The sequence below is a fragment of the Cottoperca gobio genome, chromosome 15 (genome assembly GCF_900634415.1).
Source record: "Cottoperca gobio chromosome 15, fCotGob3.1, whole genome shotgun sequence".
Lineage (NCBI taxonomy): Eukaryota > Metazoa > Chordata > Actinopteri > Perciformes > Bovichtidae > Cottoperca > Cottoperca gobio.
The window spans coordinates 6434574-6453702 of record NC_041369.1 but is presented as its reverse complement, the minus strand read 5'-3'; the positions used below and the strand labels follow the sequence as shown (position 1 = coordinate 6453702).

At 39.1% G+C, this 19129-nt stretch overlaps 2 protein-coding genes across 4 annotated transcripts in view; one reads left to right on the top strand and one right to left on the bottom strand.

The window, feature by feature from the left end:
* LOC115020048 (RING finger protein 122) overlaps nt 1–16289 on the bottom strand; it is a 21226-nt gene extending 4937 nt beyond the window's left edge. Inside the window, exons 1-10 of the mRNA XM_029449904.1 lie at nt 16186–16289; nt 14860–14910; nt 14020–14124; nt 12870–12908; nt 10740–10844; nt 9265–9363; nt 8909–9145; nt 8710–8802; nt 4364–4655; nt 4196–4242 (exon numbers count right to left, since the gene is read on the bottom strand). Of these exons, the coding sequence (XP_029305764.1) occupies nt 4196–4211 (16 nt within the window). The 5' untranslated portion in view covers nt 4212–4242; nt 4364–4655; nt 8710–8802; ... (5 more) ...; nt 14860–14910; nt 16186–16289. The remainder of the gene's footprint in view (nt 1–4195; nt 4243–4363; nt 4656–8709; nt 8803–8908; nt 9146–9264; nt 9364–10739; nt 10845–12869; nt 12909–14019; nt 14125–14859; nt 14911–16185) is intronic.
* The window catches only part of xpo1b (exportin 1 (CRM1 homolog, yeast) b), a 23990-nt gene continuing 21125 nt past the window's right edge, over nt 16265–19129 (top strand). Inside the window, exons 1-3 of one of the 3 annotated variants that reach the window (XM_029449900.1) lie at nt 16265–16809; nt 18274–18316; nt 18448–18579. In XM_029449900.1, coding sequence (XP_029305760.1) covers nt 18454–18579 — 126 coding nt within the window. In that variant the 5' untranslated portion in view covers nt 16265–16809; nt 18274–18316; nt 18448–18453. Of the gene's footprint in view, nt 16810–18273; nt 18317–18447; nt 18580–19129 lie in introns of those variants that run through there. The other 2 variants (XM_029449899.1, XM_029449901.1) reach the window with 2 other exon arrangements.

Genomic DNA, 19129 nt, shown 5'->3' with positions numbered 1-19129 from the left:
TCCTACAGATGGCAAAGTATTAACAATTTCGACAATAAAATACAACTATTTATCAAACTGCATCATATCCATCATATCAACATATCATTTCCATGTCATGAAACATCATGCGAGTCTAAACCAACTCAAATTTGTCTTCACACAAAGAACAAGGCACTCCTGAACAAAGCCTAATGGTGGTTATAATACAAATACATATTCATGTTGTCAAATGCATTTTGAAAAGGACATTTTTAAAAACATGAATAGCGACAAAGCTAGTCAGTTAATTCACATGTAAGGAATGTAGCCTACGTCATGTGGCATTTAGAAACTCAGCAGAAATGGTTTGACTTTCCACACAAAGTGCATAAAGCTTGTTTCACACACGGCATTCAACGACTGTGGATCCATTTGAAAGCAATGAGAGATTCAGCCATGTTGAAAGATGTTAGCATAAATGGTTTGCGAGATTTTGAAGGGTGGGTGAGCTTCAATGTTTCATTTCTTTAAGAGTGATCTGATTATTGAACCATTTCTTTTCTGCATTGGATTCCCACAGTACCCAAACCTAAAAGCCCACTCTCATTGTGGGGACCAACTTACTGTACATGCAAAAAAAGCTGTCCCCATATGGATAGCAAGACAAGTACATGTCTGTATCATATTACAGTAAACCCTTTCACTCTTAGTGGAACATAGGTTGTCCGTAATGACCCTCCACTGTTCTGTGTGTTTCAAAGTCATTGTTTGGCAAGTCCTAAACTTTGAGTTTTGAATCCTAAACAAGTTTTTTTACGTACTGCAATTAGTTTTTTGTTGATCACTGCATAGTTTTAGTGCGCACATTTATTTTTGGTGTAAAGTTTTTAAACTGCCGCTCAGTAATGAAGCATCAGTTCTTCGTGGTTCTTTCCTGCCACTTCTTTGGATGATGTTGGATCGGTTCAAACTAATTAAGTGTCGACTTGCTGGGAATTATTAGCGTTACGGTTAGTTGATTCAGGAAATTAAGGGAAATAAATTATGCGGTTGCAAACCTTCTAAATAACATTTGAACTTTTTAAAAATATTAATCTTTGAGCATGGGGGAGGGTATCAATTATTTTCAAGTCAAAAGGATCATCATACATCTGTGTGACATGTAAGGCACATGCATCGCACTGCATCTCTGAAGCCTTGTATTTTAAATTGCAATGTAATACTGCTGACACTGTAGGGATTCTTGAGCTACACAAAGTTTTTGAACTTGGCTGAAAGTTGAGATATGAGTGTGTAGAGGCAGTGTGTAATACCAGCTATGGAAGTGCCTTATATCAAATTGTGTGTTTAAATAAGAAAAGGAAAGAACTGAGTTGAAGAAAAACAGTTTTCTTGCTGATCTATTAAACTGCAATTGGCTTTACATTTATATTTATAATTAATGTAGGCTTATAAAGATAAGCACTTGTACAGTAGCGCTGAACATGCTTAAGCAGTTTGCTTGAAGGGGATACACTCAGAAATTTGATTGGTATCTTGCTCTTACTTCTACGTGGTTTGAATGCACTAATTGTAAGTCGCTTTGGACAAAAGCATCTGCAAAATGAATTTAATGAATGTAATGTAAAATCTTTATAGCATAAATGATGGTATGCAGCCATATAAATCAGGATCACACTGAGTTTAGCTAGAACAGAGTCTATAACGGGAAGAATTTAGATTTTTGTTTCTACTGGTGTTTACTATCCTCATATTGTTCAGGAGATACCAGCAGAGAAACATATTTACAAAGTTCATAGATCCCACAGCAAAAGCACCTCTCCAACACTTTCATGTGAACTTTTACAACCATTCTTGCGTCACACAGGAATGTGTTCCACTTCTTGGTCCTAAAGACAAGTTGCTCTCTGGAGTTTGGGCTCGGGAAGAAAGAAATGTTTTCAGCCTGAGGGGCTTGAACATGCCAGTTTTCACTCCATACGCTGCATGTCAGCCTTAAACCGCAGTATTTAACTATTTCTTAAGGTCAAGTGGCACATTTCATTCTGTGGTGGTGACCTCCTGGTTCAACATTCATTATTTAATGCACAGAGGTCATGGCAGGACAGTGCAGTCTTCAGTTGTACAGTGGGGGTGTAAGCAGGGTTGTTTTGGCTGAAGGAGGAAGCAGCTGTAATCTTAGCACAATGTTGGTAAATCATTGATAGTGGAGCGCTAAAGGTAGGCCACTGTGCAAATGAATGCAGTCTGGATAGGCCTGTACCAGAATACTGTTAAACAGGAATAGTAGCTTTAGTTTTATTCTGTATGTTTTGGCTGGAAAATGATAGAACCTGATTGAATAACAACTTAATTTGTTTTGGAATATGCTTGAGGTCATATCAGTGGTAAAACACATAGTAAACACATTGTCATCATGGTTCTTATTGGTGAAGTCATCAAACTTCACATTAGGATTAGGTTGTGGCAACTATTCATAAGTCCAGTGGTTTATTGGTGTGGAAAATCCTTCCTAAGCTCTTAACTACTAGCAAGTTTCAAACTAATGATTTACTAAATAAAAAAATAAGAAGCGTCTTAGCTAGTTAAGACTTTAGTAATGTGTAAATTGGTTGCTAGGAAACATGCAATTTAAAATATTCCCAGTTTACAACAGCATTTTAATAAATATTAGCAAGCTAATGTTAGCTTTGTCAGTTAGTTGACAGTTACAGTTACTGGGTGTAAATATTTAGAAACAACTGACCTCTATGAAAGAAATAGTAGTTACCTGGTTGTAACTCCAGTTCTATGAGTATGTGCATAGCCCTCTAACGTGCTCTACCTCGACAAATTCTCCCTCTTCTCCACCTCACATAAGAGGGCAAAAGAATAAGCAAGTCCATCCCAGGTGGGGTGCTTTATAATCAGAACATGTATTACAACTGAAAAACAACCTGTGCTTCAGCATTGTACAGTAAGCCGCCGCCCCTGCTTCTTCAAAGTCGACAAATCCAGCAGACGAGTTTGAAATCGGCGTGGTCTGCACGCTTCCCGCTTGTCCCTGATGGTGAATACTTGGGACGGTTTCAGAAAATGTGGCCGCCATAGTCTGAACATAGATTACCATGACCACTGTTGGGCGAGCCAGCAAGGAAAGTACTGTTGCTAGTTAGCGCTAAACCAGATTAGCAAGTGCTAGCAAGTCATGATGTAGCTAGAGCTAGCCAGCTAGTGACGCAGCCTGAGCGGCACTAGCAGTCAGCAGTTTTGTCCGGTGTGTCGTTGAAGTGGCAGCATGAACGCAGGATACTTCCTCACAGACAAGATATTAGTACCAGGGCTAGTTATCCACCAATGCCTCCGTACCCAGCTTCAAGCAAAGCGGTGGAAGCAAGCAGGCTGAAATAGTAACGATAAACTTCAACAGGATTTGCATGGAGGGACATCTCAGTAACACCAGAGTGTGACGAAGGTTTCACTGAGTGCTGTGTCTGCACTCAAGGTGGCTGAGTGAAAATGAGAACGCAGCAACAGATGTTTTATACGACATGTATGCTACCACCTGATTAGGTGATGATGGGGTAAACCATAGACTTATAGATGGACGACGTGTCTCCACTTCCTCTCACTGTAAAAAGACAATCCCTGTTATGGAGAAATTAAGCTCACATCTGCTCTCGACGTTCCTAATCTACCCGAACGAATTAAAACACATGTCCCATCCGCTATCATGACCTGTACTGCAGCCAGCCACCAGGGGGCGATGGAGATGTTTTGGATTAACTTTTGGGCAGCTGTCATATCGCTCATCTCTACATGCTGTCTATCGGGTAAACAGCGAAGCCTGTTAGAGGGCGAAGCACATACAAAATCTAACTAGTACGTGTGGTGCAACTCTGTTTAAATTAAGTTTAAATTTAAATCTCCACTTAGTATACACTTACATTATTACTAGGCTAAGTTTGAAGTTACGTAAAAACTGTGCCACCGGCCCCAGGACACTTACCGTTTCACCACTGGACAGGATGCATTAAATGTGTGAATGTTTGGTTGGCAGAAAATCTTTGAGTTTGTGACCTCTCCGATATCACAAAATGTGGTTTCCACAAAAGCTCAAGCTCTGAACTGTAAGTCCACTACCTTTTAGGTTCAGACTAGTTTATCCTGATAGTAGAGTGCAGTGACACAAATCCTTATGGTCTGGAGTCAGCAGATGTGATTAGAGACTCCCAGTTTCTCAGGAAGACATTACCAAATGTGAACCTCATTTGAACCTCAGTCTGCAGTGATGATTTGCCACTGAAAGACAAAGACAACAATCTTGGAGATTAACCTGTGAGCCTTGTGGATAAAAAGACAATGTCACGGACAGTATGTAAGAAATATACTCCAAATCCCATCCGGCACTCTGGTTATGTACCTCTGGCCGAGCGCAGTCCCTGCTTTTTTGTTTTGCCTCCCCTTCAAAACATTGTCACGAGGCTCTCCCTCCCTTCCTCCTCTTCTTTTCTCTTCCTTTCTTCTCTCTCCTCTGTCCTCTCTTTTTTAGATGTCCACGTCGCTTTCCTCCTGCCGTGGCCAATTATGGAGAGACAAAGGGAAGGACATGGATGGGTTTCCCGGCAGCACGGCCAGCCAACCAGGCGGGCAGAGAGGCAGGCAAGCGACCTCAGTGTTCCTGTGGAAAGCAGCTCTTCCCCTGCGTTCCTGCTCTGAACAAAGAACACAGGGAGGTATATAACACAGGAAGACAATGCGGCTAATGTTAATTCAGATCCAGGCTCTCTTGTCTTCCCCTGTATTTTCTTCTCACATTCACTCTCCTCCTCTCTCCTTCCTTGTCTCTCTTCTCCACTTCTCGTCTACAGCCCTCAGTTTGTAAACAGATCCCTGCTCATGTGATTCGCTGTCTGCATCACAGCTCTGCTTTCACTGCCCCCTCCTTCCTTATTCCTCCCTCTCTCTCTGCTCCCTCCCACCCTGCCCGCCTGCCCTCCCTTTACCTCTCGCCCCTCTGGGTTTTTCCTTCCACCCCCCCTCCTTCCTTTGCAGCTGCAAGCTATTATTGAAGTAGCTGCAGAGCAGATGGCAGACAGGCAGATGTGGAGACAGGCGTGTTGAGAAGCAGTTATAAGATGGTTTGATTGATTACATGCTATTTGTAGAATCAGTTGATACCAACTCTAGTTTAAAGAACTCTATCCTTGTTTATCAAGGTCATAACCTGAACTGATTCAGAAGGGGAACTAATCTATTCCCACCAAGGCTGCACCATAAACTGGGCAAAGTAGGGAACTACCCTGGGGCCCCTGTTCCTAAAAAGTTTGAAACTTAAGGTAGTTTATGCAACTGGGGCATAAACTATTTCTCTAAAATGTATATTGATTGCAACTATTTCATAGCTATGTTCCTTACAACAGGTACTTCAAACGTTCTGTAGCCGCAGTACCAACAAGCATGCACATCGTAGACACGTCCCTTTAACTTGGTGAAGACATGATCTCTATCAGATAGTTTGAAAGTAATCCAATCTGAAACAGGATATCAGGCTTCAATAAACCATATCAGTCCAACTACTCATACTTGATAAGTATTATGAAGATAAATAAGTTAAAGCTAAACAAGATAGACAAACATAAGGAGCATGAGACGGACAGACAGTCAGGTAGTTAGCACAGCTATGATAGATGGATTGTAAAATGAACAAATCATCAGTCTGGTGAGTTGTGAGAGGGTTACATGTTTCCTGTAGCTTATTCAGTTTGTTTCCTTCTATAATCAGCAGTAACACAGTTCTCTAGCAGGAGACTCACACTTTCTGCTGTCTTACTGTGTTTGTTATTTGCTGCTTTCAAATGCTCTCAGCTGACCAAATGAACTGTGCCAAAGGAGTAAACACCACAGAGTTCAACACACACACACGCACACACTCACGTTCCCTGAGGATTATTGCAACTTGTGAGCTTTTTTCCGACACTGCTTTGACATATTTTTAGAACTAAAACTACAACCTGTTAGATGACATACATTGTCTCGAAAGAAAAATAAATAAAGACAAAAAGGAAGACATTTTAGATAGCTATAATAAAATTTCTTAAACTGAGTGATTTTCCATTCTCATTGTTTGATATAACTGTGATATGACATTAAAATGGAAATAAAATGGAAAAGAGGTCAATCACTGAAAGTGGTAGCTGTGGAAATTAAATATTACAGAAGAATAAGCAAGTAAAGAATTAGTTGCACGAACAAACTAAAATGAAAGTGTTATTCATCTTTTACTTTTTGTATTTTGCAGTTTTCATTTTAGGAGAATCAACTTCAATTGACCTGGAAGTTAGAATGAATAGATCGTCATAAGAAAGTCAAGTACAGATTGTAAAGGCTACACTTGGTTGTGAAAGTAATGTTCTTCTATTATCCCCATAGGGATTCAAATGATATGTGCAAGTGTAAGTAGTAAATACTGACTTTATCAAACTTCATTACTTATAACTACAGATATGTCATGTTAAGATTCTATGCTCAAAACCCTTTTTGTTTATTTGTACATGTGTATTTACCTGCATATGTGTTACATAAACGGTACATTAAGGGTATATCTAACACCATTAAATCTTGTTAAATACATTTGGCAATTTCAATTTATTTTAGTCTATTTCAATTTCAGGGCAATTTTGGATCAATCCAGCCACTTTCAGAAGATACTTAACTCTGTTTTTTGTACAGACTGTATTGTATTTCTATCTTGTTCAAATTCAAACCTGAATCGTTGTTATTCTGTGGGCATACCCAAGATATTGTCCCTTTAATAGTGAGGTCCTAAATTAAAAATGCCATGCTACATTTTCTATCTAGGAGGAAAAAAATTGTTTATCACAATTTTTGGCAATCTGTGGAAATAGCAACTTTAAACCAGCCTCACCTGGGCTTTATGATGTGGCTGGACAAGGGTATTAGTAAAGTTTCAGATTAGGGCTGTCACGTTATAAAACTGTTCACTACATTTTCACTGTGGCAAAAATAGTTATCTTTAAAGATGTAGAAAATGTGAAAAAAATAAAAAGCTATTAGTCAAATTCATCTTTAACTTTGTTTGCTTTGTCTCTTTTTTTGTTACATGTATTACACTTAAAATACAAGTGCAGGGAGGTGGAGAGAAAGTCTGTAAACATAGTAACAAAAAGCATACACAAAAAGAAAGAAACATGCTAACAATTGCTAATTAGCACTAAACACAAGCGCTGAAAGTGAGTTTTTCATAATATATCTTTAACTCTTTAGAAAAAACGGCCCTCAGCCATCTTTAGGCAGGTGGCCAACTCTCCTGATGTTACTACATTAAACTAATAGCAAGAGTAAAAAGGTTTGCTGATCAGTATGAATAATGAGACTATAAATTACTCCAGTTTTACTCAATAGCATCAACCCTAATACACCTGAATTATGTATCAAATGTGGTTCACATGAGGGCAGCTTGTTTCATTGCCTTTGGGAATAGCCAAGAAGAAGACAATAACCGTATCCACTGCCAAACAAGAGGAGCTGTCATTACGGACTAAACTGTATATCCAGATGATTGCCAGCATACTGTAAACTTAACATTACAAATAACAAGATAGTTATATTCTGTTCACTTGAAGCTAAACATAAAATTGCTCTGTCATGGAATCCTGTTGATGGACCAACAATCAAAGTTGGATTGTTGCAAAGTCTGATATGGAGAAACGTGTGAGAAACATGTGAAGGGGAAATGCAACACTTTTGATAAGATTTGAGGCTCATCTATGAAATTTGTGGAGAGCGATGATTTTTGTATCCACCAAGATGTGATTTTAGTACCAGTAACAATTTTGCATTGACGTTTCCGACGACAGAGATTCAAGTATTTATTAATGTCATGCTGCGTGTTGTTTTGTTTCGATCAGGCTGGCTGCTCTAGTGCAGTCACTGTAGCAGTATCTGTGATCCTGTTATACATAGAGGATTTACAACAGACTTTGGTGCCATTTTCCACACGTTATCCTCATTCCATGGCATGGTCCACCTCCTTCACTTACAAAGGAAACACTGAGGCGTCTGGAGCCAGTGTAGAGGTCATTTAAGAAATCCCTGAGCCACAAGGCGATAGAGATGTTAGGAAGTGTCACTAGCACTCCTTTCTTCTCCACCTGTAGGGTCAAAACAACGTTACACCTTCCCTCGGGATGAATAAAGTATCTATCCATCTACAAAACATGTTGGAGTCTGCAGCAACAAACAGCATCTTAAAGGAGACATTATGCTCATGTTCAGGTTCATACTTGTATGTTGGGTTTCTACTAGAACATGTTTACATGCTTTAATGTTCAAAAACCACCTTATTTTTTTCATGCAGTCTGTCTGAATACACTTGTATAGATCAACTGAGCGCCTGTCTCTTTAAGGCCCTTTCTGCTGATTGTTCAGTGTTCCTGTGTTGTGACATCACAATCTCATAAGTCCTGACGGCTTGTTTTAAAATACAGTTTGTGAATATAGGCTGTAGTGAACATTCTCTGTTTTGATTGATAATTTCACAATATTTATATACTGCTACTATATACTTAAGACATGAAAATATCACTTTACAATATGGGTCCTTTAGACTTTCAAAACATCTCATCACTTAGAGGTCAACTGTCACAAATTTGAAAAACGCACAGATGTGTATGAAGCTTTGGGTCAAGTGAAAACTGTACTACTGTAGAACACACTGATGTTGTGACTGAATGGAGAGGATAGTACCTTCACGTTGGTGGTGCATGGAGGGAGGATGCTGAGAACCTGGTGCCTTTGATCGGCATGTCCGGGCAAGTTACAAATCTGAAGACACACGCTCTGACAAATGGAAACCAGAAGTTTTACTTCCATTTTGTCGAGGCACCTAAAATCAATCAGCCAGCAGAAGAAGAAAAAACATCCACAAGTTGAATTGCCTCATTACCTGGATGTGAGCAGGTGGATGCAGCGAGTCCAGCAGGCTGGGTAGTCTCTGTGATCGCACGCTACTTAACCTATCTTGTAGGAGAGAGAGGGGTCTTTCATTCTCTCTGACTTCCCTGGGCTGCAAAAGACCCACAAGTAAATCTTTGGTTCCGTTCAGTTTCATGCTGGCCACGGCAGCATCCTCAGCATTAGAATAAGTCACCTCGCCACATGTGTGTCCATTGTTCACTATTTTCTGAGAGGTATGGGAGGAAAACATAGTTTTACTAAACCACTGAAAGTTGAAGACATTTCAAAGTGAAAGCGATTGAAACTTCCAAATTAAGTTTGTAAAACAGTTTGCAATAAGGTTACCTGCACTCTTAGGACATATCCAAAAGGTAAGGACATGTTGAGAAGATCCTCAGCTGTGGCGTTTAATTCTGTGCCCAGCCTCGGAAAGATTTTTATCATCTGTCAAGCAAAAACAATGTGTTCAAAACTGACACCTGGAAGCAGTTCAGATGGTGAACAGTGAGTATACGTTTGCATTAGTCAACCCTTACCTTCAAATCACTTGTGTCCCAACAATTACTCAAAAGCAAACCCTGATCGTGAAGCCCGAAGGTTTCATCGTTTAAATAGCTTGTGTCCATGTCTATCCTGTATGTAGAGTCAAACGCCAGTATTACAGCAAGGAGACAATGTTGTATCAGAGCTTTGGATTTGAATTTGATATTGACATTCACTCTCACATGGAGACCAAGAACATTCTAATGTAGAGGGCCGCTTTCAATTAAATATATGGTCAAAGGGCAAAAAACAAATATAATTGTGAAATATCATCAAATGTGATTAAATGCTATGCTTATAATAAAAATGAAAAAATATACAACTTTGCCATTTACTGCTTTAAATAGTCATATTATAACCATGTTAACAAGAATATGTCCATAAATGTATTTTATGGATTCCTTATTGATCCCTGATCAATATTCTGTGTGGCCTGCGCTTGTTTCCAGCTTCAGTGCAGCCGTTTTATCATCAGAGTCCCACAGGAGTCTGAGAGACTGTGGTGGGTGGACCTAGACCTGCTGGACTCTGGTGGGCCAACGCACAACTGTCAGAAGAACATTTCATCGATAAAAGGAATCGATAACCTTGGAGGTTTACAATTCCAATGCATCGGACAATTAGGAAGCAGTTCTAGATTCCCATCCCTAGTTGCTTACCTCGTGATGCGAGAGGAAAAGTCAGAAGGTCAACAAAGTCAAGACTCATCTTCTAAAAATGGTACACCGGGCAGCTTTAGCTCACCAATAGCTGCTGCTTTCTTTGAAGCCATTATCTAAAGAACACTTTTTACAAGATACTTCTACATACACTACACGACAGACTTCCTGCTCCAGTTTGGTTTTCCTTTCGTTTCCATTTTGACCAATTTCCTTCGACTACATTCTTTATGTTAATCTCACACGTCTATTGCTAGTGGAGATAATCAACAAACAAAGTCAACTTAAACAAAAGCATATATAGCTAGACTTTTAAAAACTGAACGTTGGCTTTTTAATTATTTGTAAGAATTGATTGGACATGTGCTGCAGGTAACTTTAACTCAAACACTGTACTTAAGTGCAAATTCATGGTATGTGTTGCTATTTAACACTTCTACTTCATTATATCTGATTAGCAATCATTGTACTTTTTATTCCACTACAATTATGACACCTTTAGTTACTGTGAGACACACCTGCTCTCACCCACTTAAAAATTATCAAATGTAAACAGGATTGAGGAACAAACACGGTTTATTCCCTCTTGTACAGCTTTTCCAGGCAAAAACAACATACTCGATAATACGACCGCTGCAGCCTCCTCTGTGCAGAACCTCCCCTGGCTCTCTCTGGTATAGTGGCGCAGCTGCTGTCGTCCCCATCTTTCCTTGACACAGCCTACTGCAAGAAAACAGAACCAGGTCATCCCCATGCTTTTATTGTGTGACTGATTACCTGATTCTGTCCAGCTGTCTTGTCTCCAGCTGAGACACTCCCATCTGACCACACCCCACTGCCACACACACACCCTTCCTGCCCTGTCTCCAAATGTGTTTATTTTGACTTTGAATGTTTGTGATAGACTGAAGGTAAGTGTAAGTGTTCCTCCCAATGGGTTGAGAACATTCTCTTACTTCTTAAGCAAAAATAAATGACTCTTGGATCTGCTGGAAAATTCATCACCACAAAGCTGAAAACAGGCTGTTTTTCTGAGAAACTCCTGAAAAGTTGACTTTTTAGAGATTTGTGGTTCTCATAGGACAGCGACGCTACAAACACGTGATGATCATACATAATATGATGCGTTGCTGTAGATTAAACGACCCGACAGTCACCAAAGGAGTTCAAATTAGTACAACCATGAACATCTACAGCAATAAAATGCAACATTTTACACATTAATGCAGCAATAATAGGAATTCAAAACATATCAGTAAGGCAGGGAACATTTTACTGCACAATGAAAACTTTTACTTTTCATACTTTTAGAGCACATTTTTCTGATAAAACACTTTTACTCAAGTGAGGTTTTGAATGAATGTATTGTCATGGCTGATTCATTCAGCATAACAGATAAGAAAGATCCAAACGTATGACTACACACTTGTTTTGATTCAATCTCAGAAACCTATTGGGTTTGATTGATTAGAATACTGAACATGACCACAGATTCTAACTCTAAGAGAAATATCGGTCCTGTTACGTGTCCTGCTGTACATTTTGAATGATGACTGATTTAAAGTGGATTGTGAACAGGCCAAAGGGTTTGTATGCTGCATGTAAACTGCCCAGTCACTGTTGCTCTGCAAACTGAAGGATTCAAACTAGCTGAAGCAAGGTAGAGGTCGGTCATTATTTAATGTCTACCATAAATCCACTGATGTACTTACTGCACTGAGCAATGGACTAAAAGTAAAAGACAAATTACACAAGCAAAGCCTGCTGGTGTGTGAGGACTGAAAGAACATTCACTTTTCCAGAAATGTATGCAAATTAGCACATATTTAATAAGAAAATTACTCATTGCATATTTAACATACAATTTCAGAAAACTTGTAGTACAAACAATACTTGTCTTAATGTAAGTGATCAATGGGGCAAGTTTTATTGTGATATCAGTGAAAACACAGGTGTAAATAATATTTAATTTAGCTGCTTGGTGTTCAGGGTCTAGAGAGCCATCGTTAATGTCTTTAGTCACACCTGTCCTGACATGATTCATAACAATACAAGATGGACAAGTATGGAGTTAGATCTGTTTAATGTTTAATGCATGCATACACACAGAGGGATTCACACTTTTGTATTTATATGTAAATGACTGATGTGGTTCCTGAAAAGGAAGGACACGTCTTATTGGCTACAGATAATATCTTGCTGAAGAAAAATATATTTGTGAAATGAGCGGCACAGGAGTCTCGAAAAGCCCCACACACACACACACACACACACACACACACGTAGTGAAGCTCACACATGACAAAGCAGTTTGTAGATGCAGGTTCAAAGGTTTTTATATAAATGTAATAACATCCAAATAGGATTTTGATGAAAATTGCAGATACCTTTAAAAACATATATTTGTGGATTTCTATTACATTTATTTAAAACAAGAAATCTTCAGTGTGCATCAGAAATACATTTGTGAACCTTATTTTCTCTATTTGTTTTTAACATTTATAATATAAATATAACTAATTTTGTGAGCATTGAAAATGGAGTCATGGAGTCATTTATATATAAATCACATAATACATTTCTAAACCATTCTGTGTGCAAGAGCAAACATTGGCTGTAGTGTTACAATTATATTGGGAGTATACTTTTATCATAAATCTCACTCATAATCCCACATGTGTTTGAATATTATTCTGAATAAAAATCACTATAACTGTTTTATTAGTAGTATTTTACTAATCTACTTACAGTAATGTTCATCTGTTTACTGTTGTATCAAGTCCATGCCTGTAACAAAATTATGTTAGAATTAATGAGAAAAATATTAAATTGTCATTATATAAAAATCACTATGCTGTATATACTATATTCACTGTGATCTATTGATTCAGAGTTCAACACATAACAAATGGTTTTGTTTTGTATTTTTTATTGATCCTTTATTTAACCAGAAAGGTCCAATTAAGATATAATATCTCTTCTGCCAGGGAATCCTGCTTGTCAAGTATAAACTGGGGGAGAGAACAATACATATTCCCATGTGGACAATATTCAGCAACATAATGTCTGATCTTTAGATGTTTGTACCATTTTAATAATGTGTATGTATGAAGTCTGCCTAAAACTGGTGAATGAGGCTCACTTTGTTTGAAGAATTGTCTGTAATCTGTTTGTAAAAATATAACTGCCTGGTGAATTTGTTTTCCTAATAATAGATCAGGTCACTAAGAGTCATTTCTCAGATCTGGGGAAGAGGCCACAGTGATACCAGTACATGTCTGTAAAACACTGATTCCACTTTGGTTGGTTCCTATCGGAGTTTATGTAATTTATAATCTTGTTTTAGTTTGGCTTTCAGTGAGATACTGTTAAAGTAAATACACGTCTACCATTCCCCCAGCAGAGGGCGCTCCAGGATCGCATGTCAAACGCAGTCATTTGAAAACACTTTTAAGTCGCAGAAGATGGCGCTGTTATTTGTTTATAACTGTCCTGACTGAAATAGCAGGCTAATCAAAAGGCAGAGTATTATTTTCGTATGTTAACATATTTTCCTGCACCAACTATCGCCAAGTATAAGCACGTGGAATGATTCTACAGTTTGAAACAGTCCAGGAGACCTCCAACACAACAGACATGTTGACTTTTGTTGTCACTTATTGTGTGATACATGGTGCACACGTTTTCATTTCATTTTTACTATTGTATATTTCAAGGCTGAACGTTCAGGTCAGCAGCAGTATGAGCCAGCACAACAAATAACACGTTTCTTTGAGTGGATTGCCACATGGAGGTCAGCCCCCTAGTGTAGTGTAATGATAATATATGTAAATGACCGACCATGCCTTACCAGACAGAACGAGATTTAACCAGCCTACGCCTGACTGTGGTTGCTTACCTCCAAACTTCACACGTGTGTAACAATAAATTCCAGCACAGCAACAAGAGAGAAGCTCAGCTCTGTTGACAGCGAGGGCCTGAAGGCAGTTGACTCTCGGTGACTCTGGAGGAAGTACATTTAGTTTTATAATTATATCAGACGGGTGTGAACTTTATGAAGTATGGCCTACTTTGAGTGAAAGGCATTAGTGAACACTCCTCTGAAAATATAGCAGATGTTTTTTCCTCAATGAGTATGAGTTGAGACACCTTTATAACTAATGACTATACCTGAAACAATTTTGATAATCAATTAATTGTTAACGTAATTTTAATGCAAAATGGCAGAAAATGCTGTTTTCAGCCTCTCAAATATGGAGATTTTTTAAATCATATTAAACCTTGGACTTTGAGAAAATATGATGGATATTTTTTACCATTTTGTGACATTTCATAGACCAAGCGAATAATCGACAGAATAATTGATAATGAAAATAATCGTTAGTTGCAGCCCTAGTCCACATACTTGCATGTTTATGTTATTTGCACTTATAATATACGGTTTGGTTATTTGAGACTAAATGGGTCACTATTGAGAAAATGTTTATAGAGTGAATTAGATCAAATCAGGAAGATATGGCAATCTATCCTGCAAGCATTTGCATAAATGTTATCAGTTAAAATAGAAAAACGTGTGGACAACTGTGCGCATACAGTGCATGTAAATGATAAACCACAACAGTTAATGCAAATATCACAGGACAGAGTGTTATATAGACCTCTATGAACATGTCTTATCTCCCATACTATGTCTTTAGGTTGAACTTCAGACTACTCTATTCCTTAAAAGTGGGCTGACCTGTTTGTGTCCAGAGATGCAAGTTTTCTTTTCTTCCAAGGGTAGAGACTTCTAAGAATGGGACAGCATTGAGGGCAAACCAAATGGCATTCATGAATCAACACATAGATAATAGGCTTTGAAATCTTGTTTGTTAATAACAAAGGCTCGGATATAGGCCAGCTGTCTGGAGTGTGAGACTGATCCAAGGATATGGACAAACCAACAGTGCACAGATACGATAGGTGAAATAACATAACTTATATATTTGACATGGCTTATATGGTGCATATTGAACTTCGACGATTTTAGGTTTTACTTTCTTTTACTGATTTTGGCATAACGAAACTCTGCACCTTCCTACATTGCAATCAGAAATCCAATTGTCATGTAATGCATTATATGATTGTGCATTGTGGGCATAACACAATAACTATAATGCACTTCTTATAATGACCAATGTGCAACTCTGAAACACAACTAATAACAGGTTTTGTTGCAATTACACCTTTCCATCACCTGATATAAATCAAAAATATAAACCAAGCATGCACTTCAAAAACTGAAATGAGATGACTTAGCACAAACAGCATTTCAGTACCAGACTTCTTTAAAACAACATAAAGGATGTGTACATGTTTCTATGGGTCGCTGAGACATAAAGAAATGAGTGGTAGACAGTGTTGCTGGGTAAAGACTCAAACGCCCTTCGAAAAATCCTTCCTGAATGACTTTACAGGGTTGTGTACTGTCTCCACTACACACCAAATCCAGTATTTTTCCATCAAGTAGCGCGCTGGACCACGTGACCACAAAGGAGAAAAAAACGCTGTCATGTTTGCATCCTCAATTGACAGCGGTGAATGCCGTATATGGCTCTCAATTAAAGAAATATAGCAAGCGCGGCTACATTTCTTGTCTCTACTGCTACTGACACTTTATATTTACTAAGTCCAACGTTCACTTTGGTACTGTTGTCAATTCGGCGAACAAATTCTCCTCCAGGTCGTTTTTCTAACCCCGTGCGTTCATGATCATGTAACCACTCCCACTCGTGGCTGGTGGAAAATTACCAGCTTACAAGCAACAGGCAAGTGAATGGTACTTGCGGTTTATCACCTAATTCAGCCCAACAGTGTTGCTGCACGAGACAACCACTTTTCTTTAAGGATATATTGCGTTTAAAAGTAGTAGAGCCTTCACACAGCGTTTAAGTGGATACAATCATTAAATTGCATTAGTTTTACTCCTCGTATTGTACGCACGTGCAGTAATGCAATGTAGCATTTACATGAATGAAGCTAATTTATAACTTGACCCTTTGAAGTAGCAACAGTGGTCGCTTACTTAATCGCTATTCTGATAAACGAAGTCATGTATAAATCCATTCTGCATGGGAGTCTGCCCTCTTTTTCTCTCCGGGCGGAGCAGTCGCGTGGGCGCTTGAGCGAATTGAAATAAACTGACAGGTGAATCATTCAATAGGACACCAACTAGGAAGTCTCCGCCAAAGCTGCAGCCAATCACAGCGCGGAGTGGGCGTAACCCCAGTCCAAACTTTACGCGGCGCCATCGGCTGAAAACTAAACCGAGATGGAATCTCCCAGTCTGAACCGGTTTCAACCGGTTGCGAGTTAGTTGCTTGAGAGAGGATAGGAGGCGCAGGCACACAACCTCTACACCACCCCGCTGGAAAATTATTAGAGTAACGAATTAATTAGTGAATCAAGGTTTACTTTGTTTCGTAAAATGTATCGGAGTAACATAGTGCTGGGTTTGCCGTGATAGTAGTTTTGGAACCCGCATCAGCGGTTCTTACCAGCCAGATATCACTCACTGCTGGAGCTGGAGATAGTCAACGCTGCAGAAATAGGAAATATTTTCTAATCAACAGTGATACTGAAGTATTCACTATATCTTGTAGCTTCTTTGGCAAACGCCACTCTTTTCAGTCAGAGCCTTGGACTTTAGGTAGGTAACTGGGATGAAGTGCAAACCTGCCATGCCGTGATTAACGTTTCTTGGCTTTACCTTTACAAGGAATAAAATGCATTGTGTTGGTATTAAGTTGTGTTCTCTTGTAGTTTACGTAGCCTGTCATAATGCTTCTGAAAAGATACGCTAATTCAGAATGCAATAGCATCAGTGAGATAACCAAATAACCATCGACTGCCCGCTAGCTAGCATTTACCGCTTTACAAGGATTAGCTAACGTTGGCTGAGAAAGTAGTGCAACTTAACATAACTAAATGCAAAACTAACCGACGCTGCATCTTGTAACGCCTCGTGCGACACTGCAGATGAATAAAACGCTGTATGATTAAATCGGTGCCTCTCCCACTACAGCAGCATCACTCGTGTGTCTGTGATGTGAGCGGATGTCAAGTTGATGTTGCTAGGTACTTAGCTGTAACCAATGTTAACTTTATCTCTGTAATGTGAAGTGTCTGTATGAATGTAACTATTGGGACAAACCGTTGGTAGTCCTCCTGGAGTGTAGCCGCAACACAAAGCGTCAACTTCCCTAAACAGTGTTGTTAAATGATAGAGTAGCATTAATGTATGGGCGCCCTCCGTCCCTGGCATCCTTGGTGGGAGTGGTTGTAGTCAGCAGTGAAGGACCACATGTGAACTGTGTGTGCGACACACTGCTAACAGCTAGATGGGAATACAGCGTAAATGCCAGTTAATGTTACTGTCTAGTGTGAAGTACGCCAATGCCGCATGCACGCTGTTTACGTTGCAGTGTTGTTATAGGTAATGCTAGTACTGTCAACATAGTTGTAAGCTCCATTCATTATTAGTGTGTATATATATATATATATATATATTTTTACCACGACTGGCTGCTACTTGCGGTCGGTGTTTGGAGGAGTGAACTCCGTCACTTACAGATGTAAACAACGTGACGTCGCCCAGTATATCCGGCACGTGGCTCTGTTAACCTTCTTAATATGGTCGTAGAAAGAAGCGCCTGATTAGCAGCACAGAGTATGCGCACTTAGCAGCAACTGCCTGCTTATTTCTAAGTTTGAATCTATTGTTAAGTTGTTTGTTTAAACCAACGAGGGCATGTAATTGACTTTGGTTTTAAGAATGGTGTAATCAAACGTTTACAAATCAATATTAACACATTTTTGTCAAGATAGTGTGTTGACAGTCTGGTAAAAGCCATCTTATCACTCTGGTAATTATGGTTACCTGATGTTTTCATTCTTACAGTAACAGTCTATCATTACCACCCACTAGTGAGATAATTAAGTTCATTTTTATTTGCAGCCTGAGTTCATACTTAGTACTTAAGTCGACATTTGTGGGGTAGACCAGAGTCCAAACTGTGTCCAATTATTTTTTTTGTCAAATTGCTTTTTTCTAAACTCAGTCCAACAGAAGACCTGACAAAGCTTTCCTTTCTTTTGCATTCTTTTTCAACAGTGACAGACTTGTAACACCACGAGCTTAATGTGACAGCTCACTGGTGGGTCGAGTCGGATATTTGTTTAGTAGTCAGCTGTTTGGAATTGTTTCTAAACACACAGTTCACATGACTTTGCCTGTTGAATGCGTTCTGTGCACTCATGACCCCTCCCTCTGCTGTCCTTGTTACAGAGCTCTATGCCAGCAATTATGACAATGTTAGCAGACCATGCAGCACAGCAGCTGCTGGACTTCAACCAGAAATTGGATATCAACCTGCTGGATAATGTGGTGAACTGTCTATATCATGGGGTGGGACCCCAGGTATGTTGTTAAGCATATACAAAGTGTGTGTGTGTGTGTGTGTGTGTGTGTGTGTGTGTGTGTGTGTGTGTGTGTGTGTGTGTGAAGTTCTCTTTAACCCACACCTGACCTAACACACAATGTATGTTAATTATTCCATCCCTGTTCTGTTTACAGTCTAGAAACTACTCTTCTGTTTTCTAAGGGCGCTTTCACAGGCCACAGTCCCCTTGGCTGGTCCGAATAAGAGTAGAATTGATACTTTCGGTTTGTTTTCTATTTAGTCTGTTTCATAGTGCACAAATTAAAGTGGACCAAATAATAAATAAATAAAAATTCTTTATGCAAATGTGCTTGAAGAAGTCTTTCTTATTGGTCAGAAATTCAACAAGCATTGATGAAACACTACCCGAGCAACTTAGAGCAGTTGTTTTGGTCCGCACCACAGTACGATTACTGTGTTTACAACAGCCCAAACGAACTGCCCCAGAGTTTGATTAAATTACACTATATATTGGCTTGTGAAAGTGCCCGTAAATGCTTTTGCAGGTCTCTTCATTGCATCTTGTGT